This window comes from Callithrix jacchus, chromosome 8, assembly GCF_049354715.1.
Source record: "Callithrix jacchus isolate 240 chromosome 8, calJac240_pri, whole genome shotgun sequence".
NCBI lineage: Eukaryota > Metazoa > Chordata > Mammalia > Primates > Cebidae > Callithrix > Callithrix jacchus.
In genome coordinates, this window is record NC_133509.1 from 8,054,750 (window position 1) to 8,080,390 (window position 25,641).

General features: G+C 43.6%; 2 protein-coding genes and 1 long non-coding RNA gene across 5 annotated transcripts in view; 1 reads left to right on the plus strand and 2 right to left on the minus strand.

The window, feature by feature from the left end:
* The window catches only part of RORA (RAR related orphan receptor A), a 763,546-nt gene extending 758,195 nt beyond the window's left edge, over nt 1–5,351 (minus strand). For both annotated transcript variants that reach the window (XM_078333285.1, XM_035261774.3), the window contains exon 1: nt 5,126–5,351. In XM_078333285.1, the coding sequence (XP_078189411.1) occupies nt 5,126–5,291 (166 nt within the window). In that variant the 5' untranslated portion in view covers nt 5,292–5,351. The remainder of the gene's footprint in view (nt 1–5,125) is intronic.
* Nucleotides 381–3,588, minus strand: LOC118145062 (uncharacterized). Its single transcript, XR_004730217.3, has 2 exons — nt 3,421–3,588; nt 381–2,008 (listed from the first exon to the last, which is right to left on the minus strand). It is a non-coding gene; the product is annotated as an uncharacterized LOC118145062 (long non-coding RNA).
* Nucleotides 4,128–24,859, plus strand: LOC144577269 (uncharacterized). Of its 2 annotated transcripts, none has more exons than XM_078333288.1 (2): nt 4,128–4,663; nt 18,268–24,859. In XM_078333288.1, exons 1-2 carry the CDS (start codon nt 4,167–4,169, stop codon nt 18,278–18,280), a joined length of 510 nt encoding a protein of 169 aa, XP_078189414.1. In that variant the 5' UTR covers nt 4,128–4,166; the 3' UTR covers nt 18,281–24,859. The 2 variants fall into 2 exon arrangements, with proteins under 2 accessions (XP_078189414.1, XP_078189413.1); XM_078333287.1 differs by lacking the exon at nt 18,268–24,859 and adding an exon at nt 9,342–10,586.
* Nucleotides 24,860–25,641: the final 782 nt, after the last annotated feature.

Sequence of the window (25,641 nt, forward strand, 5' to 3'; positions counted from 1 at the left end):
TTAACATACAGTGTAAAAAGATGGGTGAAAAAATTAACAGCTCATTTCTAAATCAACACTTCCTATATGAATTAGAAAAAAAAACACTAAAAAATGACAGAAGAGAGAAGGAGAGACAGAAAGAGTTTTATTCCTAAATTCTGAGCAAAAAAGATAATCTTCATATTCAGAAAAGTATTCCAAATTCTGCAGGAGTATTCTCTCCAATACCTGAAGGCCTTTAAAAAATACTCTCCTTGTTCCTGCACAATGTATCACTAATCTGGGATGAATGGGCCAGGAATCTGGGAGGGAATAGATGATGTCTACCCCGAAGTTCCTGTGTATTGGCTTGTAAAGACATTAAGTGTGAACAGCCAGATATGTCATAATAGGAGAGGTGTGTTTCCTATAATTTTTTTTTATTTGTTTTTGCACACATGGCAATCACATTACAGCTCTTTCCCCAGACACCTGGGAAACATAGTTATGCATTTTGCTTCGACAGAAGTATAAGCTAAGAAGCTCAACTCATCAAGTTGCCCAGAAAGATGAAGGGGAAAGGAAGACTAAGTTCAGAACACGTGGCATATGCTTTAAGAGCCCACAGCACACGAACCCCTAATAACCTCAACTCCATCTGTCCTTCCAACATCGTACCGCAAACTCCTAAAAGCAAACACGGGAGAAGCTGGAGGAAAACACGTGTCTTCACTCAGAAGTAACAGGTCCAAGGAAAAGAACTCACGGGCTTGTCTCACTCAAATTCCAAAGATTAGCTCTGGAGGGAGGGCAGTTTGCTTCCAAAAGTGATTCAGCTGTTACCAAAAATCCTCGGAACATTTTCATCCGGAGGTGAAGTATTACGATGAACATTCTCACATTTCTCTGGGTCTTTATGAGTCTACAGTGGAACCGGGAGTGTGTGCTACAGTCCCCACCTCTGCTGCCTTGAAAACAAGCTGAAGGGTCTCATCGTTAGGGGCTTTAACGCAGGCTCTGTACTTCAGTTTCAGAAACAGAGGAGTTTTCTAATGCCAAGGGCTCCTCAGAATGCCAGTAGGTACTGGAAAATTCCAGCAGGTGACACATTAAAAGAGTCTCCTATAGATGTTTTGAGCCACTCAGGACTTGAATTCTAAATTAATAATTCAATTCTTTTTTAAGAAATAAGGGGGAAGCAACAGAAGTTATCATAACTATCATCAAATGCATTTTCTAAAATTATTCTATTACATTTTTAAAGGGTATTATTATAAATGTTTTTATGAGCAATTTACCGGAAAATTAAAGTCCTTTAGTTTAAAAAAATAATTATGTTATCCCTCTGGCAAAGGATTTTCTCCCAGCCAGTAGCTCTTTCAAACTATGGGGCATCATTTGTTCACTGTGGCAAGCCGGGTCCATGCGTGGAAAGTTGATCTGAGAATCAATCTTTAGAAAGGGCGCTAAATTGCTAGGTAAGAGCACCTACTAGAAAGTGAATCGGCCAAAACCAAAGGGGGCAAGAGAGGCCACGCACTTTCAAAGTCAAAGCCTGATGTGGGTCCAGAAGTCCTCAGGGCTACACATAAACTACGGGCCCTGTTGAGGGATTTTAACTCAATCTAAGCTGAGCTACCAGGGTGTTCGACCTCAACCCAGCTGAGGTTTGCACTGTTAATCCCATCTTTCGGTTTCGATTTTGCCCTCAGGTCTGCCAGCCCTAAAAGCCTTCAACCTCCAGCACCGGTGTTCCAAACCAATTCTGTGGTCCACAGCTGTGTGCAGATAACTAGAGCGAAGTAAAACATGTAAGCTGCCGGCATGCACACATCATAACGAGATTCTGAAAAAGGGTTTTTAACAGCAGTGACGTCACGACGCTCGTGGCTCCCTGAAGTCCCTGAAAGCCTTGTCAAATTAAAGATTCTCTGTGGTTTTTTTCTGCTTCGTTCCTACTTCCCATGTTGCTTCCTGCCTTTCTTTTTTTCTCTTTCACTGTGTTGGAAAGATGGAACTGAATGACACAGGACATCATTAATATCACCTAGAAAATGGAAGAGTTTTGTTAAAACTGCTAACGTTCCCAGCACAGTTTTATGGACAGGGGAAGGTCATCTTTCAGATTATAAAGTCACACATCTGATTCTGTAAGCTCAGGCAATAAAGGTACACAGTGCATTCACACTTGGATTCCCATGAGTGAGGAATTCAACAGTAGCCTCAAGTCTACCTAGGTAGTGTCTCATGAGGTCACTGCAATGTCATAATAATCCAGACCACAATTTCTGTGGACTTCAAACAGCGACTGGCTAGAAGCTGAACCTGCTACCTTTTGGGAAGCATCTCCCAAATCAGAAGGCTTCCCGTTTCACCCAATAACAAGAACTCCACTCCACCCTCCTGCAGGATGAAAATGCTAATTATAAGGTGATGATGTTTGCTTTTCCTTTCTAGTTGTGTGCCTTTATGTTTTAAGTATTTAAAAGGCGTAATCACCTAGTGTGTAGGTTAATTTCTTTCCGATATTGTAATTTATGCAACATTAATACTGGATGCCAGCTCCAATTTTCTTACTGCTTACACTCTGGGAGCCGACTTGCATATTCTGCCAACTACATTACATCATCTGAAAACCCAAACATTTCCCATTTTCAAATCACTCTCAACTACCAGGCATACTTACACATTCTTTTTCTCCCTAGCTCACACACGCAAAGATTGGTACCCCTGAGGAGCAGATGCTACATCTGAGGTTAAAGTCTGCAAATGCACATAATTTCTGGAAGCTATTCTACTGCTGTGTTAGCTAAAGGATGCCTCCATCTCTGACCTTCCTTTTTCCATTCAGACTGTTATATAACCCAGTGCCTGCGTGCAGAATGTGAGTTGAGTGTTTGGGCCTTACCACCCCCCTCCCATTAAATCTTCTAGGAGGGACAGACAGGGGCTGGTTCAAAAAATGAGTTGGGGGGGCACAGGGTGGGGGTGAAGGGGATATGGGTCAGCAGGTCAGCTGTGCAAGATGTATCCCACTCCCACTATGCCCCTGTCCCTTTTTGCTGAGCCTAGGGGGCTGGTGGCACTGAATGCCCCAGCGTTACATAATTTGCAAGAACAGCAAGTTACGGATTTGCTAGTGGGTTCTGCAGCCTGCCACCCTGATCGCTTGCAAGAACACCTTCTGGCAAGAATGACACCTGAAGATGTTAATAACACACAGGGTCGGGGGTGGGGGTCAAAAAGGAGAAGGGTGGCAGCACAAACCAAAAATTAGTGCGGCTTCGTAAATACTATGTCCCCCCCAATCCTAAAAAAAAAGCCCCAGAAACACATGAAGGGGATTTTCTCCAGTGTTTCTGATTAACCCTGTTACATAACCCGCTCGCATTCCAAATCCACCGTCTCAGGGTCTAAATATACTCTTTGCAGCCAAAAGCTCCCCGCACACAAACTCACCGAGCTTAGCGGCAGGTCCGGACCCCCAGCCCTCATCCCCTTCCCTTTCGTCCTAGCCCTCGCTGCCCCCCTCCCGCTGAAACGGCAGTTCGGCGTGATCACTCTTTGGAAATCGCCTTTAATTAAATGTTTTTCGCGTGTGTCATCCTGATGGCTTTTACTGTACTCGAATTCCGTGAATGGGAAAGCGCCTGGACAGGGGGTGTGGCTAAGTTGGGGGGGGAATACTGTAAAACAGCCAGCACATGATCAGCCATATTCCTACCTCCAACTATAACATCGAAAGGAAGGCAGCAGCTCCCGGGGCCCCATTCGCCTCTACCCAGCCCTCCCCAGCCACTGCCGAAGCCGAGTGCAAGAGGAGGGGGCGCGCTGGGCCGGTGCCCAAGCCGGGGCTGGAGAAATCCTCTCCGTCCCCACCTCGCGCGAGCCCGCTTCCTCCGGAGTGACAGGCGTGATTTATACATTATTTACAACAGTAATTAAAGCTGTAGCTTCCTCCTGTTCTTTGCAAACTCCAGGCGCATTCAAATAAATAATCCCCTACTCCCGAGAAAAAGCCACATCAGTTCCAATACCTTTAAGGAAGAGTGAGCTTTCCTCAACAGCTTACTTTAGGAAAGGAGGGAGCAACTGAGCCCCCCCCCCCCATCCCCACCACCACACGCACACATAGACCAAACACCAAAATGAAGAGTAAAAATCGCCAGGGGAGGAGGAAACATCGCTTGCACTGTCCAACCAGCATGCAACCAGCACTGACCATCCCCAGGTTCCTGCAGAAACGCTTGGAACCTCCGAGAGAGAAGGATTCCCAGAGCAGAAATAAGTTTGGGTGCTTGCTTGCTTTTGTAGACGCTCCCTCCGAATGCGCGTGGAGTGCCCCACAGGACCGCCGCCCTCGGCGTGCTAGCGCGCACACGCCCCCCGCCAGCCTGGGCGCCGGGCTCCGAACCCCCAGTCTGCAAACTTGCGCATCTCCCCTCGCCGCGCCCGCCAGACAACTTGGCCAGCAGCTCCAGCGCCCGCACCCCCCTTCCTCCAGCCCTTCCTTCAAATCTCAAACGTACCGCCGTGCTCCAGAGAGGCTGTCCACACCGCCCCAGACCCCGGAGCGCCCCCTCTCCACCCCCTGGGCTTCCCAGGTCACTCACTCTTCCCACCCCCCGCCCAGATCTGAGAGGGACCGAACACACAGCCCCGACTCCGGCAGCCGGGGCCGAAACTGTCAAGAGGAGAAAAGGTAAAGCAGGAGGAGGGTGGCCATAACAGATTTTTTTTTTTTTTTTTTTTTTTGCCCCTTCTTAAAAGGACACTGCCGCTTTAAAAGTTTCTTGCCCGGGTCCCCATTCCCCGCTTCTCCGTATTTTGGGGGAGCGTATTTAATTAAGGCAACGCAGCTTCCCTCCCGTGTTTGCAGAAAAATCAAAGCCGGGGGTGGGGGCGGTGAGCCGGCCGGCTGTCAACCTTCCCGCCGCCTCCCCCGCCCCCCTCTGCTCCCGCAAGCCGAGAACGGGCTGCAAAAGTTTGCAACATTTCTGGGGGGCGGAGGGGGGAGGGGAGGGGGATCCTCCGGGCTCGGGGCGCCGCCGCAGGCTCGCGCGCGGCCGCGGGACCCCGCGTCCCGGGCGCCCGCTCCCGGCCGCCCCCCGCTCCGCGCCCGGGCTCCCGCCGCCCCCTCCCCAGCCCCTCTCCAGCCTCCTACCTCTGCTGGTGCTGGAATAGCTCTGTCTGCGCACCGGGGCTGGCGGCTCGCTCTTGCGGGCGGATTCCTGGTTCAGCGGGGTCTCCCTGGAGCCGGCGGCCGCGTCCGCGCCGCTGCTGCCTGGCTCGCTGGCGGCGGGGTCGGGGGCTGCCGGAGCTGACTCCATGTTTTTTCCCAATGTAGAGATCGCTGGAGATGGCGAGCTCCGAGACTCCCTCTATCTTCTGTTTTCAGAGCAACTCTATGGTACCAAAAAAAAAAAAAAAAAAAAAAAAAAAAAAAAAAAAAAAAAAAAAAAAAAAAGGAGAAGGCGACCGGCGAGAGCAGGAGGGAGAGAGCAGGCGGCGGCGGCGGGCGGGCGAGCGAGAGCGCGAGGGAGCGCGCGGAGTGTGTCTGGGTAGACGTGTGTGTGCGCCCGAGAGGGGACAGGAGGCGGGTCTGGCCACAGGCAGCGCTAGCGAGAGCTTCTCCAGCCGGCCCCCACACCCACACTCCCCACCCTCCAGACCCCAGACCGAGAGCCACAGACTGGCTGCCAATTTTGGGAGGTGGGGAAAAGAGGGGAGGAGGAGAGCAGAGCCTCTCGCGCCCCAATTCTCCCCTCTCCCCAGCCCAGGGACAGAAATTAAAGTCAGTGAGATGATTCTGTGCCTACTTCTGAGACTCTCTTGGGAACAGAACTCGTCCCCATCCGCTGCCAGCCTGGGAAGAGACAAATCCGATTGTCCACGTTGGGAAATCGCAGGTAGCCCCCAGTCAGCCCTGCCCAGGGCTGAGAAACTAAAAAGGGATTCGAACGGGGCTGACACCCCAAGGAAGGCGGAGGATGGGAGGACGTGGCACTTTTTACTTTGGGATGGGACAGCCAGTGGGTTTCCAATCTTGGTTAGTTGCATCTGTGTCTAAAACAGATTTTGTGAGTCTAGAATCGCCATAGACAGTTTCTGGTGTGGTTGAAAGAGGTCGCTTTCAGCTCCTTTGCTGTTTGTCCGCGAAGGATCCAGAAACCATCTGGGAGGGGACTTTCTACTGAAGAAAACTTTGGCCTGTTTGGTCGATGACTATCTAAGCTGGATGAAATATGCCACGCAGCATCTAGCTCAAGCGTGGCTACTAATTGTCAATTCCCACTGGTACTTTTCCTATTAAATGTACAGTGTCATCCACAAAAGGTAGATATCCTGGAAAGGCATTACTAATGCCCAGATAACATTCAGATAATTAAGAACTCCTAATAATTCACATTATTGTAGGCATCATTCTACACCCTCCTGCCATTGAAATACACTCATCCACTCATCCCCTAGTAAGTATTTAAAACTCCAGGAAAGCAGAGAATTGCATCATTGTTACCTTGACCCCGAACTCCGGTATGAAGGAACAATACAAATTGAAAGAATGGGAAATATTCCAATGGTAGCAGCTTGATTTCTCTGCCTTCATAATCAATCTACCACTTCCTTCTACATGCGAAGACACTGTGGAAATCAGTCCATGTTTAACATACACCCCACCTTCCTTTCAAAAAGCTCCAAAATTTTGACAATAAATAATATTATTATAGACCAGAAGGTGGCATAAATATATGCGTTTAAGAGCGTTGGGTAGGCTGAGGGAGTTGGGGGACATTTTTCTTTTGCTAACTTCCTGGTTTGGAAAAATGCTTTAAAAAAATAAGGGGAAAAAACTCAGATAATCACTTAAGAGGAACCTCCACGTGCCAAATTTCACACGTGGTTTCTGTTGCTGATCTTGATCTTCAAATACACAATGCCCTTTTGCCATGGTCTGTGAGTTAAGCAGCAAAACCTGTGGTCCACTCTTCAGGGTGATGTAAATGAAACGTGAATAGTCCTGATACCTTAATCCTGTCTCTGCAAGGATCCCTCTTTAGCCTGTCTGTTGGCACCTACAAACAAAGCACAATTGTCTCCTCCATCCCAAATCAGATGTGTGGGTTTCCCCATACATCAAAGCACAGATTTCCAGAGCAGCCTTCACACAATTTACCATTGGTTAGCCTGTTAGTAACGTTCTTGATGCAATTGACCTAGCTTGTCACACTTGACTTTTCCAAGGAAACAAATATATCAAAGTGTGCAGTTTAAGAAACAACTTCCTCTGGGACAGTGAGCATCTGTTGCCTCACGTTTATTTTAGAATACTTTTTAAAATACTTGTCATATTACATGTCACAATAATTCTATCTGGGATGCAAGTGACTTAAAAAGTATCCCTGGTTTCCTTTTAGGTACCAGTAGCAACTTGTTAACATTTTTGGTTAAGTCAGTTCCCCTTGGACCTTTAATGAGTTTCTTACTGTGCTCCTTAAACTAAGGTGATATTTAGTCACCCAGAAAAGACCAGCTAGAAAATGGTCTTAATGACCTGAATCAATTAAAATAGACCCTATATTCCCTTCAGAGAAAGATCCCAGCTCCAAAAAGCCACTTCTCATAACTCCCTAAGACAATTACTGCTTCTGCAATTTAAAACAATTGGGAACGCAAGTGCTTTCCCCAAGGGAAAAAATAAAAGTGAGCTAGATACATTCCTTGACTGTCAATCACTGTTACTAAAGTGTAAATTACCTGGACTGGGGAAGCATTTGAAACCTGAAAACACAGTGATTAGGTTTATATTTCTTTCCTTCCCTCCTGCTCCCTTCCGGATTGCTAATTAAGGCTTTCCAATTTTTCCAAATATTTGGAGAGATGGGAGCCTTCCTTAGACTCTGCTCATTGACAAAGGGCAACAGTGTTTGCTTAAAAATGGTTATTTTACTTTGCACCGCTGAGTTATCTGCAAAAGACTTAGAAAAGCTGTGTTTGTGGGAGAGATCAGTGTAAATTCAGTTTTGTGGTGTTTTTTTTTTTTTTTTTGCAACTCCTCTTTGCAACACGATGAGGATCCCCCCTACCTCCTTGCCAATCCTGGCTTCTCTGCTGATGGTAACATTACTTTTCTCCTGGAACCTCAAAGTTAACTTTGACACCTCTCTTTTGCTGCTGCCCAGAACTCTCCACATCCCAACATACTTGCCAAATGCTGTCAGTTCTACCTACATGACATATGCCCTCCTTTCCACAGCCACCCATGCAGTTCCAGACATTATTGCTCACCTAAACCATGTCAGCAACCTCGTAAATAACTGGCCTTCAGTCTTATAACCACTCAAATCCATTCCAGATAGTACTGCCAAGCTAATTACCCTGAAATGTAGCTTTCATTTCCCACCATGTCACTCCCCTACTTACAAGACTGTTACTGTTACGGCTCCCTGTTGCCCATGCAATTAACAACGAACTAGTCAACTCAGTATTGAAGGTTCTACCTCCTATCATTGCACTCCTATACCAAGGATGGCAAGTCTTGTCATGTGGAAAGGTGAGGGCTGTGACTGATTTATGCTATCTCCCATGGGTGGAGGATAGGGAGTGTGACACTCCTGGCAGGAGTTTGTCAAACTGCCTTACATCCTTATGTAATCTGAGTATGTGCAGTACCAAGACCAGGCCACATGCTGCTGCCTGCTCCCCTTCCTCCTTCTAGTCCGTGATATATACATAGTTGCCTCTGCCTCCCTAAAGACCCTTCCTGCCTTCTCAGTTTACTGAAATCTACCTTCCTTTCAAAGTTCATTCTAAATGACAACTCCTCTGTGGAGCCTTCCCTGATTTACCCCCAACCAGAATATTTGAAGTGTCTTAGAGCTTTACAGCCCTCCTAAGGCACTTGGCACGCTCCATCTACCTTGTATTGGAGTTATTTGAATGTTTGCCTTACCTCCCTGGTGAAAGACATACTCCTTAAAAACAAGGCCTGTGCCTTTGCACCGAGTAGGCATTCATTAGAGTTAGCGGATTTGAGGAATGCAGTTGACGAAGTAATCATAAAGTAGCGTGTCCACACGGTGATTCCATTACACAACGAGAATGAAAACCTGAGCATTTCAACTTTCAATCACTTGACATAAGCCTTTCGTTCTTGGATAAAAGATTCATTGGCATGTATGTGCTGTTAAAATTTATATATGCAAAAAAAAAAAAACGTTGACAGTTATTTTCTTGCATTCCTTGAGAGGGAGAGAAGGGAAATGATGGAAATATAGAGTAGAATTTCCTTGGGAGTATGGAGCTTTCTACAACATGCACGAGAACAAAGAAGACAGAAAATTAAAACTGAGTGCCCAAACAACAGGTTCGCTTTCTTTCAGGAAAGCATCCAGAAGCTGAAGCTGGGCCATGTGCTGAAAAGAAAAGAAACGCAAGTGAAAATGCAGCACAGCTCTTCGGCATGGGAGGAGCTCCATCTCGCTGCCTGTCATCAAGGTGTCCCCAGCTGGTAAAGTCCAGGGCAAGCAGGAGCCAGAGAATCAATGGTGTAAACCTGAAGTCCTCCTGGGGGGGTAACAGGTGAGCCAGACTTGCCAGACACTAGGAAATTAAGATGAAGATGAAACACACCGTGTCCACCCTGAATGATCCACTCCACCCGTGCCCATTTTATAGGCAAGGAAATGAAAATGCAGAGAAGAAAAGTGACTTCCTCAAGGCCACACAACTAATCAGTGGCAAGATGTGACAGCTTCAAACTGCCTGAATTCAGCACCCAACTCGGAAAGACAGCAACCAGTTCTATGCCCACATTTCCTCATCCATAGATGAGCACTGTTGGGGTGAGATGAGATGATCCTTCTGAAATGTTGGCACTCAAAATTCTGCCATTATCATTATGCATCTTGCAAGATGTTATAAAATTCTGTATAGAACAGCCCTGTCCAATGCTAGTCATTAGCCAAATGTGTCTATTGAGTTCTTAAAAGGTGGTGAGTTCAAATTGAGATGTGTGATGACTGTTAAAATCTGCACTGAATTTCAAAGACTTAGTACAAAAATGTAACGTGTCTCATTAACACTTTTATATTGATTGCATGTCAAAATGAGCATGGTTTGGATATACTGGGTTAAGTGAAACATTTAAATTAATTTCATCTCTTTTAACTTTAAAGAAATCTGTCTACCAGAAAATTTAAAATTACTGTGTGGTTGACCTTGTTATCTATTGGACAGTGCTGGTATGGACCATCTCTGGCTCACAGGAAGTATTTTAATAATTTAATAAGAGGAATTTCTAGGGCTCAGCTGGGGGTCAAGGGGTAGCATCTAGCCAAGAACCGTGCTCTGCGCCTATAATCCCAGGACTTTGGGGGGCCAAGGCAAGTGGATCACTTGAGCCCAGGAGTTTGAGGCCAGCCTGGGTAACACGGTAAAACCCCCTCTCTACCATACAAAAATTTAGCCCAGTGTGGTGGCACACACCTGTAGTCCCAGCTACTAGGGAGGCTAAGGTGGAAGGATCACTAGAGCCTGAGAAGTCAAGGTTGCAGTGAGCCATTGTGACTGTGCCTCTGTATCCCAGCCTGGGCAACAAAGTAAGACTTTGTCTAAAAAAAAGAAAAGAGTTAGCATCCGTCTTGCCGTTTCACGACATTTTAATTGTGCTGCTATTTGCAGGGCATTATGCTGGATGCTAAGGAAAACAGAGGCAAAAGTATTGTGTCTTGTAGGAAGGGTAAGAGTGCATATCAAAACTCAGTGGAATTGTATGCCTCTGTTAAAAACCTTTAGGGATGAAGCGAACACTGCCCTAGAGACCTCATAAAGCAGCTAATAATTTTTCCAGTGCATGAAGCAAGAAAGGCCCTGTCCTGGGCAGCTAATGTTCCTTTTGATAACTTCTAGAACCAGGGCTGAGGAATTTGAGAACAGAAAGGCATTTCACAAGTGGCAAATGCCAGGGGCATGAGGAACAGTTCTTTGGTAGCCCAGTGTTTCCAGCAGCTTCACCTGAACTTCACCTGGGTGAGATGAAGGGATGTTGTATTGGCCTTAGCGTCCTTCATAGAACCGAGGCTGAGTTTACTAATATCTCTGGCTGGCTTTGGAAAATGCAAGGGTAAAGGACTCTAGATTGTAAGTTCCTTGAGGGCAGGAACCTTGTCTCACTTGCTTACCTGTACATCCCCAATGCCAAGCACTGTGTCTAACACATGATAAATGCAATATTTCTTGACAGATGGAGTGAATAATGAGGTAGGGTCAAAATTTAAAAAAAAAAAGAAAACTGAATAAGTCAACAAATAGAGGAGTACTAAGTTCTAGATACTTTCTCATGTCTCATACATATTTTATAGATTAAGTTCTTCCACTTTGCCATCGAGCAATTTACTTATTTTCTCTAAGATTACATTTTTTCCAGCTATAAAGTGGACAGGATAACTTTTTAAACCACTTACATCACAGCAGTGTTGGTGGGAGCAGATAAGATAACACAGATGAAAATGATCTGGAAAACTTCTAGGGTAGTCCACCCAACAGAACCATTTACATGTTTGTTGTGATTATCACCCCAATGTAGCTATTGAGTACTTGAGATACAACTACTATGAGTGAGGAACTGGAAACTTTCCCCTTTAAAGAGACTATTTTTAGAGCAGTTGTAGGCTCACAGAAAAAGTGAGCAGAAACTAGAGAAATATCCCATATGTTGCCTATCCTGACAGGCACAGGCCCCATCGCTGTCCGCATCCCACATCAAAGGGTACATTTGTTACAGTGGATGAACCTTCGTCATAATCGGTCAAAGTGTGTAGTTCACATTAGATCTCATTCTTGGTGGTGCTCTTTCTCTGGGTTTTGGTAAAGTGTAGAATGACATGCATTCACCATCATAGTACCATAGAAGGCCGTTTTACTGCCCTGAAAGTCCTCTGTGCTCAGCCTGTTCCTCTCTCCCTTCCCCCGACCCTGGGCAACCGTTGGTCTTTTTACTGTCTCCATAGTTTTGCCTTTTCCAAAATGCAATGTAGCTGGAATCGTACAGTGGATAGCCTTTTCAGATAGGCTTCTTCACTTAGTAATGTGCATTTAAGGTTTCTCCATGTCTTTTTATGGCTTGGTAACTCATTTCCTTTTAATACTAAATAACATTCCATTATTTGGATGCAGGGGGCAGATAAGATAACATAACAGTATTTTGATGTACACTTTATACATTCACCTACTGAAGGACATCTTCGTTGCCTCCAAGTTTTGGCAATAATGAATGAAGCTGCTATAAACATGCATGTGCAGGTTTTTGTTCGAACTTAAGTTTTCAACATTTTTGGGTCATTACCAAGCGGCACAATTGTGGGATTATATATAAGAGTATGTTTAGTTCTGCAGGAAACAGCCAAACTTTACCACAAGGTGGCTGTACCATTCTTTAGTCGAACTAGCAATGAATGAGATTTCCTGTTGCTCCATATCCTCACCAGCATTTAGTGTTGTCAATGTTCTGGATTTTTGCCATTCAAATATTCATGTGAACAGTATCTCATTGTTGTTTTAATTTACATTTCCCTAATGATATAAGAGGTACAGCATCTTATCCTATGCTTATTTGCCATTGGTATATCTTCTTTGGTGAGGTGTTCTAGTCTTTGGTCTTTTTTTCCATGGGGTTTTTGTGCTTTTATCATTGAGTTTTAAGAATTCTTCAGCTGTTTTGGAGAGCAGTCATTATCAGATGTGTCTTTTTAAATATTTCCTCCCAGTCAGTGGCTGGGCTTTCACTCTTTTGACACTTTCACAGAGCAGAAGTTTTTTAATTTAAATGAAGACAAACTTAGCAATTATTTCTTTCATTGATTGTGCCTTTGGTGTATGTATGTGAAGGCATCTAGATTTTCTCCTATGCTGTCTTTTAAGAGTTTAATAATTTTGTATTAAGTATACAATCCATTTTGAGTGAATTTTTGTGACAGGTATAAGGTCTGTGTCTAGATGCACTGTATTGCATTGGGATTTCCAGTTGTTCCAGCATCATTTGTTGAAATGACTGTCTTTTCCCCAGTATATTGCCTTTGCTCTTTTCTCAAAGATCTGTTGACTGTATTTACGTGTATCCATTTTGGAGCTGTCTATTCTGTTCCATCTATCTGTCTATTCTTTTAGAAACATCATACTGTCTTGATTAGTGTAGCTTGGAACTGGACTTTGAATTTCGTTTAACTTCAATTAACTTAACATTAAATCACCACACGTGGCCACTGGTCACTGCATTTGACAATGCAGACTGTTAATTTTAAGTTTTACTCTTTTGACTTTCTAAGCTCATCTTCACACGAATACTCATTCATAGATTTTAGGGGCTATAAATATTTATTTTGTATCTGCTATGTGAAAGACCTGTAGGGGATTCTAAGATGTATCAGATAGATTGTACATCCTTTATAAGAAGCTAAGACAAGCTCATAAGCACTTGTACTTTAAGATACAAAGTATCAAATGCCATAGATTGGATTCAGGGTCTCAGAAATAGAAGCCAATATTTCTTTTTGGAGAAATCAAAGAAGGCTTCCTTGAAAAGGAGACATTTCATGAGTTGTTTTTGCTGGATTCAGGGCTTATGATACAAATTTGGGAAGTGGTTATGGCAGTAGATGAACTTTTTGTGAAGAGAGTTGAGGTTACTGACTCCATTTGTATTCTCCAGGTGGACTTATTAGTGTTACACACAAACACATTTTTGATAAGGAAATACCTAAGAATCTTCCCTGTCAAGGCAACATGCCAGATAAAATCTGTCTCACACCTACATAATTTTTCCCCTTATATTGATGGTTTTCAGAGTGTGGTTTGCAGACCAGCAGTATCAGCATCACCTGGTGGACTAACTAGAGACGCACATTCTCAGGCTGCAGCCAGACTTAGCTGAGTCAAAAACTCTAGGGGTGGGGTCCAGCAATCTGTGTTGTCACAAGTCATCCTGGTGATTCTGATGCACCCTCAAGTTTGCGAATACCTGTCCTACATTCAAAACCATCCGATTAATAAATTCACTTGTGTGAATGCCATAAATCCTAAAAGAGGGCTCTTCTGCGAGATGAGACCTATGCTTCTGTGGGCCTAAGTCTTTTGACTTAGGATTGCCGTTCTATCACAAACTTCCCAGCACCATGTAAGGAACCCTCTCATAACTAAGGCTATGTATTTCTGATCATTTTGATAGTAGCTATATAGAGAGGGCTTTTCCTCTGTTCTTCCACAGAAACTTGGAGAGAGCTTAAATTCGAAAATTAAAAAAAAAAAAGGAAAGGAAAAGGAAAAAAAAAGCTGTCAAACTAGCCTGGGGCACTGATGATTCAGAATGCCAGTTCTACCCTGGTGAAGATAGATATTTAGATGGAGGCCCTGTGTGAAACTGAGTAAGAAATCAGCAGGAAATATTTTCTGCTTAACAGATCAGAAGGGTGACAAAGACAGTAGCACTGTTCCAAAAGCTACATCATGGTAGGCATGATGGGTCAAACCTTCCTTTAGAAAAGGTTCTAAGTTGTCTCTTTCTCTCATGCAAGAAGAAATGTTCAATTATCCAAAATGTTGGCCATCTCACTAAATAATCTCTTTCTTATTTTCGTGGTGTCAGTTACCTCTTACACAAAAATGCTGCCTAGCAAACTACCCCCAAACTCAGGGGCTTCCAGCAGTAACACTTCCTTCTCATTCTTATGTCTACGGGCAGGCTAGGGTTCAGCTAGGTTTGGCTCCAGGCTGGTAATTGGGTTCAGTTCTGCTGTATGTGTCTCTTCCTAGGACAGTGGTTGACTGAAGCATGCTCTTCTCCTGGCAAAAAGCAGGTGCACATAAGAGAAAGCCAGCCCCTCCTCCAAGCAGATGTCAAATCTCAGCACACACCACATTTACAAACACTTCAGTGGCCAAAACAAACCACGTGGCCAAATCCACAAGTCAGAAGGTGGGGATACATCTTCTGCCCACCAAGACATTATGGCAAGGGTGTGACTGGGTAGCTCTACCACAGGAGAGTAAACAGTTCAGGCCAATCATTCAGTCACTCAGGTTGGCTTATCTCTAAATCAGAGGTTCTCAAGCTTGGCTGCATGTTGTAATCACTTGGGAGCTTTACGAAGGTTTGATGCCTGGGTCCCACCCCTAGAGATTTTGGCTTAATTGGTTTGGGGTGTAGCCCAGGTGGAGAGCAGTAAAAGCTCCCCAGGTAATTCAAATGAGCAGCCAAGTCTGAGAACCACTGGTGTTAAACCAAATGCTATTGATTAAACAAATGTAATTTTGACTACTGCTTTGAGGAGGACCCTTTCCCATTCATTTTGGGAACTCCCCCATCTTTTGAAACCTTTTAGAATTAAAGCACATTACTGTGTCAGATGCAATTTCAGTTCCTCCAGTGAGCAGCCTCGGGTCAGATTCATCAAAAGGTATCATCAGAGATTTTCTTAGCGTTGAATTCTAATGAATTTCTGGTGATTCTGTTTGTTACTTATCCATCATTAAAGTGAAAACACTGGTGTGGGTGCTAATTGCCGTCTACATTTCCGAAGAAGCCTTGTAGAGGAGTGGAGCTTCTTGCTGTATCATTAGAAGTTAGGGTCTACCTTCTCAGGGCTTAGGACACTTGCTCAGATCATGTACATTTCATTTTGCTTTTCATTTATTTCTGTATTTTCTATATGTAAATACATTGAGAAAGACTTCCTTTTTTGGGTGACTTCTGGCATTCAAAATTCTATGAATACATGGAAGTTGTAAAGGAGCTTATAAGGCTTTTGAGGACCTTATGGAGATCTCTTCTAAGGCTTTATTTTATTTTTGCCATACATTTTGGAAAAGGGATGCATGGAGCTGATCACAATTAGCACCCTTCTCATTTATAAGCCATGTTTCTTGCCATAGGACATTTTGCCACTTAAGGGTCTCTGTGTATTTTTAGTCTTAAAAAATTTCATGTCATTTATTCCATCACTAATTTTATTTCACAGTTTTTAGTTTGGGATATTTTTAAGCCTCTTTATGACACTGTAAAAATAAAAATATTGCATCATACCCCCTTTTCTGACTTTTTTTCTGTGTGTAAGGAAAGTAATATTTTAAGGACCAATCTATGTTTTAGAAAATCCTTCATCTCTTTTAGGGATCTTCTAGATACAGTGATCAAGCAAAACATCCTCCCACAATTTCCTAATAAGTTGTCTGGCTCATAGAGAGCTCATTTGTTGGATAAAGAAGATAAATCATCAGTCTGCATATTATTTCACCCCTCATTTGATTGCTGGCTGTCAGGATGCTTGAGATTTTGAATAACCAATCAAATTATTAATTTTTGGATGAAATTCCATAACGCTTTGGCTAGTCATTGATGCATATGCAGATTAGCTGGAGCTCTGTGTAGAGCAACAAAAATGTCAGTGTCTAGGAAGGAGGAAAAAAGATACATCTGCCCTGCACTTCAGTCGTTGGGAACATGTTGGATACATTTATCAGAGTAGGAAGCACTTTAGGGTCAAGAATGTTTCACTCTGACACTCAGTTCACATCCAAAAGTTAGATCCACAGATACTTTCGTCCTGGGGACATGTTGCCATGATAAAGGAAATGAAGCCCTGGGACTACACAGCTGTTACCCTTCATTCACATTTAGTCCTGGATGACATGCCCCACCAAAGAATACATCGTCAGGCACCAACCACCTTTTTATTGCGGGGGGCTGAACGCAGGTGTCCTAGAACTGTTGCCAAAAAGCTGTGTGACTTTGGAGAAGTTGCTGCACATCTCCGGGTCGCAGCTTTTTTTATTGTTTTTCATCTGATGGATTAAATGGTTTCCAACCACTCCCCCCGCCCCACCCACCCCCGGCAATTTCTTGTAATTGTCTAAAGAATACTTGGCACGACAAAAGAGGCAGTGTTGGAGAGAGCTGTGTTTCAAGAGATGGATAAAAGCAGATGTTCAATATGGAAGATGTTATGGGTGGAATGTTCTGGTGCCCAGGACATTCATTAAACCAATACATAACAGGAGACACTCGGAGAATAGGCAGGGTCTTTAAGTGACAGGAGGAAACGAGTGAAGTCAGTGAGGACTTGGCCAAAGTCACTCACAGAATTGGTAACTGAATGAAAGAAGGCCCCGGAACTCCCAACTCGCCATTAGTGCCCTTTTCTCTGCCCCAGGCTGCTTCTTTGGCCCAAGTTCAGCAGCCCCGAGATTTACTGGCAGCTCTCAGTGTTTGGCTGGCAAAAGGGCACTTTAAATTACCCTTTGTTTTAGTGTGAGCAAAGGGATGTTTGAGGGCAGACACAGCCTTCCAGATTGGAGACAAAATCATTCCATTGAATGTGAACCAAACTATGGCCAAGCTTTTAAGTCCATTGTCAGTTACACTGTAACCAAATGATCGTACAAGATCAGCAGTCAGTCCTGGTCTTAACCAACTGTTCAGGCTGGAGTTGAGTCACTTCGATTGTACCGCCTTGATCCCTTTGGGTAAATGGTGCCACTGTTCAATCTCAGGGGTGCCCCAACGCTGCCTCCAGAGGAGATGCGGTTAAGGCTCGGAACTCCCGCTTTTGCCTTTGGGCTTGGGTCTCGGGGAAATACCGGCATGCCTTGAAACATACTAGGGCTGTTACTTGCATTTCCTTTCTTTCTTTCTTTCTTTCTTTTTTTTTGAGACGGAGTTTCGCTCTTGTTACCCAGGCTGGAGTGCAATGGCGCAATCTCGGCTCACCGCAACCTCCGCCTCCTGGGTTCAGGCAATTCTCCTGCCTCAGCCTCCTGAGTAGCTGGGATTACAGGCACGAGCCACCGTGCCCAGCTATGTTACTTGCATTTTCACATGGAATCCTCAGTGCTAGGGACTGAGTGGTGGAATCCTTGCTTGGCAAAGAAACAGCCCAGATGTTTTCAGGGCTTTGACCAAAGCTCTGTGGTTAGTATTCAGCAAACGTAGGCTGTCAACCTAGGTCTGTCTAGTTCCAGTACCCATGTTCTTTCCACAACATATTTTCTCTCTAATGAAAAAATAATAAAATGAAAAAATATAAGATTAGGCTAAAATCTAAGGCTAGGGAAAAGAGAAAGGGAAAAAGAAAGAAATGTGTTGGTGAAAATAAATAAGAAGTTAAAAACCAGGGTCCAAATTGCAGCTCTTCTTCCTGATCATCACCCATCCTCTTCAGCACATATTACATGTTGCTATACAACTAATGGATCTAGAGCACTCACCCTTAAAGTGCTTTAAACTCATTTCCTGTACTTTACAACTGTTTCCTACAGGGCAACGCAGTGAGGCAGCTACTGCTCTCCCTTGTGATGTGGTGGAGGAAACTGAAACACAGAGAGAACACAAGTAGCATGACCAACATCATGCAACTCATGGCGGCAGAGCTCATGTATGCCATCACCTCCTCCCCATTTCAGACTGGCACCGGGTTTGTCCTTGACCACGCAATGCACCTGCCAAACTGTTCCGAGTTCCCAGGTAAATCCCTTCCCTCCCTGGGCATCAGCTTCCTTGCCAATCAAATGAGGAGGCTACACTAGATCTATGAGGTCTTTTCCAAAACGAACGTTTGTTAGATTTGTGTAGGACAGAAAGACTAAGAAAGACACGTGATGAGGAAGAAACCAGGGTAAGAAGAGAAGGAGGAGGAAGAACAGGAAAATCCTGGCCAGCAGAATTTTCTCAAAGCAAAGGGCCCTGGCTTTTCAATGTTTTGAGAGATCTTAAAGAGCCAGAAATTCAAGTCCTCTGTTCTCGGGACAGAAGAACCTGAATTCAAGTTTGGGTTTTGCTCTGATCAGCTCTGTGACATCAGGTGAGTCATTGTTTTCCTGGGTCTTAGATCCCTCGTTACTAAGAGAATGGCCTCAGTCACCACAAAGTCCCTTTCTGTTCTTATAGACAGTGATTCTGTGGAAAGTATAAATACTTCCCCCATGGAACTCTCAGGTGTTTACAGTAAGGGCTTTTTTGGGTTAAGGCACAAAAGACCATAACTAAACTGTAACTTTTATACAAGAGGAAGTATATTAAACCTCTATATATCATTAACCCCTCACTAGTCATTTGTTTCGCTTATTCATATGATTATATCATCATTTCCTCCACTAGCAATCTTTTTTTAGGGCATTATAAAGTAAAAGCAATACTCGTTACCATTTATTGTGGGGCAAGTAAGTCAAGGCATTTTACCAGCTGATGAAGATGAAACTGTGACAGCCTAGAGTCTCAGCTCAAGATGCTAGTTGAGAAGGCAGTGGTGGGAGTGAGGTGGGAATGTGATATGAGGTATGCATGAGAATTCCTGTATTCGTTTGACCCCATTCATCAGCACCATCATCAGCCATCATCCATTAGCAAGTTACGCTATGCAAAGAGCAGGGGTTTGGAATCTCAGGACATGTGCTCAGACGGCAAGCTCTTTTACCCTGACAAGTCTTTCTCCACACGGAACTCTATCAAGTTGTGTTCCATTTCAAGGAACAAAAAACTCAAATCAAAATGTGATAAGCAAGAAGGAAAATATGTTGTAATGTAAGAGATACTATGTTAAAATGGGTCTGGACTTGGCTAATTTTCAGCTGTGAGATCCACAAGGGTTTTTCCATCTCTGTTTTCTACAGCCTCTGAATGTCAGCTGAATCCCTCATGCTGACAAAATAGCTGCCACTGCTCTAGGTATTGTGTGCGGCAGAAGAACAGTGCTATCTTGTCCTTGCATTCTTTTTTTTTTTTTTTTTAATTTTTAAGAGATGAGACAATTCCCAGAAACCCCTCAACAGACTTTCAATCTTGTCTGTTGGCAAGAAGTTATTCACAAGCCTGCGCCTAAACCAGCCTCTTAAAAAGGAATCAGGAGGACCAGAATTGGCTTAGGCTAACTGAGATTGTTCGTAAATTGTTGGAAGGTCACCTTTGCTGGAGGAGTGGCTGCCCGAACACAAACGAGTCCTCTTAGTAAACCAGGACCTTCAATTCCTCTGTTGAAAGGGAAATAGCCATTCCTCTTTTGCAAGACTGATGTATTAAAATCATGTAGCAACATTTAAACATTTTGAATCACTCACAGATATAAGGTACTATTATCCCTCTACTATAAAGCAGAGATTCTCAAATTGAGTGTCAGCGTCCCTTACATGGCTTGTTAAAACAGATTTCTGGGCCCCAGAGTTTCTCACTCAGAACGTCTGGGTGACGTCAGAGAATTGCTTTGTCCAACAAGGTCCCACGTGCTGCTGCTGATGGTGGCTCAGGATGACACTTTGAGAATTCATGTTCTAGACTATGAACTTCTTGTGCATGAGGACCATGTCTTGTTTCTGTTGATATCTCTAGCACTTCAGTGCCTGGTGCGCACAGCAGACAGTGAGTTATTCTGTGCTCAGCACATGATTAATTCCTTTACAGGGATTATTTCCTTTAATCCTTGCTGTAACAGCATGAAGGAGGTACCGTTATTACAGATGGGCAAAGTGAGGCAATAGACGCAGAAGACTAGTAAATGTGGAGCCAAGATTCGAACTCAGATATATGTCATTCAGGAACCTGTACAATGAAGTAAAACTTTCTTCTGAATAGAAGCGGTTGCTGATCGTTGAATGAATGGATATAAGATTCTAAAGGAAGGACAAATAACAGTTGTATGCCGATGAGATAAACAAGAAAAGGCAGAGCTAAAGCATGGGCCAATTCCCTGGGAATGTAGTCCAGGAAAAGCCACTGACATTTGGGATCCTGGGCAGAAAAGTAGCAGGCAGCACAGCGGGCCCCCTAGAGAGGGAAGATCCCCAGAGAGGTGACTGTAACCAGCGAGAAACAGCTTACACACAGGAGCTCTAGTTCACCTCCCTTACTCACTGGCCTTGGCTTATCTTTCACTGACACAGCAGCCCTGCATGAGATGTGATGAGAACATCAGAGCACCAAGGGGCTTCACTCTCCCCATTTTCCACCCTCGGCTGTCCATGCGCTGCAGGGAGAATTCTGAGCGTGCATCCCTTGATGTGAAGGAAGCCTCTTTACAGATGTGCACTCACTTTCTAAGTCACCAGGGTACCATTTGGTAAATTGCTGCTGCAAAGCAGTGAACGATACCCTGGTGGCCTCACAGACTGACTGTGTCCCTAAAAGTGTTTAATGTGTCTCGGGGGGAAATTTACACCCTGGGAAAATCTGCTTAAATGTATAAATGAATCTTCTAACCAGCCAAGATTGAAGATATCATAAAATCATAAAGCCAGAAGGCACTCCCTGAAAACAACAGTTTCATTCCCCTCCTGGCACACAATCACGACACAGTCTCAGGCAGGTGGATGTCCCTGACGATTGCAGGAGAGCGGAGGAAGGAGGTTCCAGGATGTCATTCCACCTCTCCCACCCTCAGAATATTTTTGCTCACCTCACCTAAATTCTTTCAGCAGTAGCATTGGCTTATTTCAGTCTTCTCAGACCCCATGGAGATGGAGGACAGATGGTCAGCAGCACCCTGTGAGTAAGACCTTTCTTAAGCATGATTCTAGTGGGTCTAAAGCTTCTAGGGGTAAGCCCCAGTATAATGACTTTTCTTCTCATTCCTTGATGTAAAATTAAAATGCCAAGACTCACTCTCTCACTGGACAATTTCAACAGTGTCTCAATCAGGACAGACGACGTCACACGGTGGTAACCACCAACCACCATCTCTTCCTAGCTTATAGCAACCAAGGTTTGTGTCTTTCTCACACCAGTGCTCACTGCAGGTCAGCAGCGTGGGCTCTGCTCTTCACAGTCCTATTTGAAACACGATTGGCCACTGGACCGGTGGGAAACCATGCATGGACTTGCAGTTTTTGCCTAGAGGTGACACTTGTCACTTTTATTCACATTGCATGAGCCAAAGCAAGTCATGTGGGCTCACCTAACTTAAGAAGGCAGGAAAGGGAAATCCTAACACGTTCCCAGAAGGGAGCATGGGAAATACTTGGTAAATCAGCACTAATGACAATCACAAGGAACACCCCTGTGTGGGAACTTCTTTGAAAAGGTATTTTTCATCACATACCTGGAAATACCTGGAAAAGGGTTCGGTGAAGTTGTGAATGAGTATATGCAACAGGAGAATGAAGCTACAGTTCTGTGTTTTTGCTTGTATGTGCACTTTTGGGGGAACTGTATCTATTTCAAAAAATATTATTTCCATCTCATGTAGTAGTAGCACATTCAAGGGGCAGCAGAGGAGGAGAGAGATGTACATTCCAATGAGCTAGTCTCTGATTCCATACTACACACTGAGAGTGAAAAATGAAACAAGAAACTGCCCCTAGTCCTAAAGAGCATAGTCTGTGAAGGAGATAGTCAAATTAATACTTAAATTCACTATAATGCATTATACCATCATGGGCAAATGTACAAGTGTCGGGATCAAAAAGACCTGAATAGGCATCTCAGGTTCTAGCTACTCAAGTGTTCTTCTCACATAATCATAGTGGCCTCCTTCAGAAGACTTCTGAGAATGAAAGTAGACAATCCATGTAATACATTTATAGCACACAGGAAATGAAATGCTCAAAAGAACATTTGATTGGAATGAAGATTCGGGCTGTTACAGGAGCACAAGGGGGCTCAGTCTGGGGCACGAGGGATAGTTTCCTGAAGAAAGTGGCTTCTGCATTGTGTTTTAAAAGGTGAATAGGGTTTAGTTAAGGAAAAAAGGAAGTCGGAGGCCTTCATAGCAGGAGAGATAATACAGCCATGGTCCAGGATCTAAATCAGAACCAACACCTAGCTGGGTTCAAACCCTTGTTTTGCTATTGGTTAGTTAAGCGACCATAGGTAAGTGACGTCAACTCTCCAATGCTCCGTTTTCTGACGTATGCCTCATGGGGTTGTTGTATTACAGTTCAAGCTAGTATGTGATTAACTGTAGATGCAATAAATAAAGGTTTGAACTTGTTTGAGAATGGGAGCGTGAGAAGCCAGTACTTTTTTCTGCACTACATTTTTACCAGTGCCTTGGTTTTATAACAAAGAGCATGAGCTCACTGCCATTATTCCATGCACAGAAAATGTAAGAGAAAAGCGGTTTCACTGGCCAGGGTTGAGGGCAAGAGTGAGGAACAGAACTTTGTGTATGTTTTTGTTACAAGTGGTAGGCTTCTTGTTAGCAAAGGAAGATAATTGACTTATAGTTCCCACTAAACTTAAGAGGCTTCACTTTGTGCCAGATGAAAATTAAATAATTAGCAAGGAATGCTCAGTTCCAACATCCTCAGCCAACTGTCTGTTTCTCTGTAAAGACGGGCCTCCAGGGAATAAAGATGGATGTAACTGCAATTACATAGGTGCGTAAACCTTGCAGAGGGCTGTCACCGCAGTGCCGGGGCTTGGCTGTGATCCGTGCTAGAGCACGCATCTCCCCCATTCATGGTTTGCTCCAAGGGAAAGTGCATCAAAATGCTGGTGAGCATTCTCAGATCTGCCCATTCTTAAAAGTACAAGTCCAGTGAAAACGTCATTCTAAAATGTTGTCCACGAAAGATGGCTTTTTCAGAAAATATAGTTGAGAGGGTCTGATGTTTCTTTTAAGGTTTCAAAGTCATAGGCCCCAACAAAAGATGTGAAATATATGTGTGTGTGTGTGTGTGTGTCGCCTTACCTGAAATTCTCAGTCACTACTGTCTTGCCTATAAGTAGAAATGCACGCCTCCTATGCACACTTATTATTTACTGTGTTCTGTGGTCTATACCCAGTGTCAACTTCCATCAATGTAATGTCATGCTGAGTCAAACATAAGCCTGCCCTGTGGCTCTACATAATTCAAGATTAGATTCAACTCTGTATAAGAGAAATCTAACTCAAAACAATGTTTTACACTACCTAGAAGTTATTCCTGTTTCTTGGATAAAAGACGAGAAGGAACATGAAGTTGAGGACTGACATGCCAGCTCCATGAAGTCAGGAGCCCTGACTACTCCTGCCTTGTTGGTCTGGTCTCTTTGACACGATACCATATAGTACAAAATGGCTGCTTTAGCTCCAGCCATTACATTCACATCTTGGTAATCAAAAAAGAAGTGAAAGCAAGAATATTATGCTTCTTCCCTTTAAAGACGTTTCACAGATACTTCTGAGTTTCAACGAAAGCTAGTGATTATATAGTCTTTATTCTGGGTTGTCATGTACTCAACTAAGAATTGAGAGTTTTGTTACTTAGGAAGAAGGCAAGAACTGATATTGAAGAACAATTAACAGCTTTGCCACAGTATTAAAAAGCATACTTGCTTTCCTTTCTGCGCTGTCTTATTTATAACAAAATCACTGAAGTAGCACCGTTCTCCTCCAAGAGGAAGAAAAAGCCCTAGGCACAAGTGTGTTACAGGAAAAAATTGTCTTGATTTTTACCACCTTTCAGATTAATCAGAGCTGAAAGTTTTGTATGACAACCAGAAAGGGAAACTACAAAAATATCAGAGGTGTTTTAAGGATGTCCCTCCGGGAGATTATTGTTTAACCTCTTGGAGAAAAATAAGTATAGATGTTTACTTCATGCTGTAAATGAAAACACATTCCATAAAGGCAAAAAATTCAAATACGAAAAACATGAGCATATTCTATAATTAACTTTAGGGTGTTATATCTTTAATCTAGTGGTGAGAAGGGTAATAAACAGATCATACACATACACACAAATATATACATACAACACCATACACAGGGATGATACTTTAGAAAACATATTCAAAATGGTAATAATAGCCTTAATGTAAGAAAATAAGGAAAACTCCAAGTGTGAAAATGGCAAAGGCAATTACAAAATAATTATATCTAATTTACATGAGTTTAAACATAACTTTGGCAAAAGAAGCAAGTAAAAAAGGAAAGAAAAATCCCATTGAAAATAACTGGAGTTATTCTGCGTGCTATTCCACTCAATAAGCCTCAACTCCAGATCACCACTGCAATGAGGTGAGGACCCACCTCTTGTGTCTGTTCTTCACGGACAGTGTAAGGGGTCTTCAAGAGCCATTTGGACTGTATCTGATCTTTTGCTTTAAGTGCTGTCTTTAAAATCTCAACATCATTCAGAATGTAACATCTCTTTACCCAGAGCTGGCGAGGAACTGGGGAGACGAACTTTCTCACTCACAGCTGGTGGGAAATAGAAGTTGATAGAAGCTTTCTTGATGATAATTTGGCAATGCAATGCGTGAAGTTCAACAGCCTGGGAAGTGTTTGAGTACTGTAGCTTGTTCCACAGGCACGGGGACAGACTGTTGGCAGAGTTGAATAACAACTTAGTGAAGCATTTCAAGAAATTAGGCTTGCTAGTTGGCCACAGTGAACAATTTTTGATTATGCGTCTCAATAGAGATATGGGTCTATGAACCAGCATTTCTCCAGGGAGTCCTGAGAACCCGGGTGGTCTTTGGTGGTCTTCAGGTCTTTTCATGGTTTCCGAGGGAAAAGGTGTTCTGTTTACATATGTTTGAGATGGGAACTTAATTATGATCTTCTAGGAGTTCTGTTAGCGTGCTACTAACCATTACATTCTTAAATGTTGGTTGTGCACTAGTAGAACTGCATTTGTTATGCCGTCTTGACTAATCGCAGTAACCGGTGTACTTAACATTGGTTAAAAGTTCCGTATGCCTCTTTGGGGTTATCATTT

Excerpts from the sequence above, each read along its gene's own strand:
- LOC144577269 (XM_078333287.1), top strand. The coding sequence starts at position 4,167 with ATGCAACCAGCACTGACCATCCCCAGGTTCCTGCAGAAACGCTTGGAA.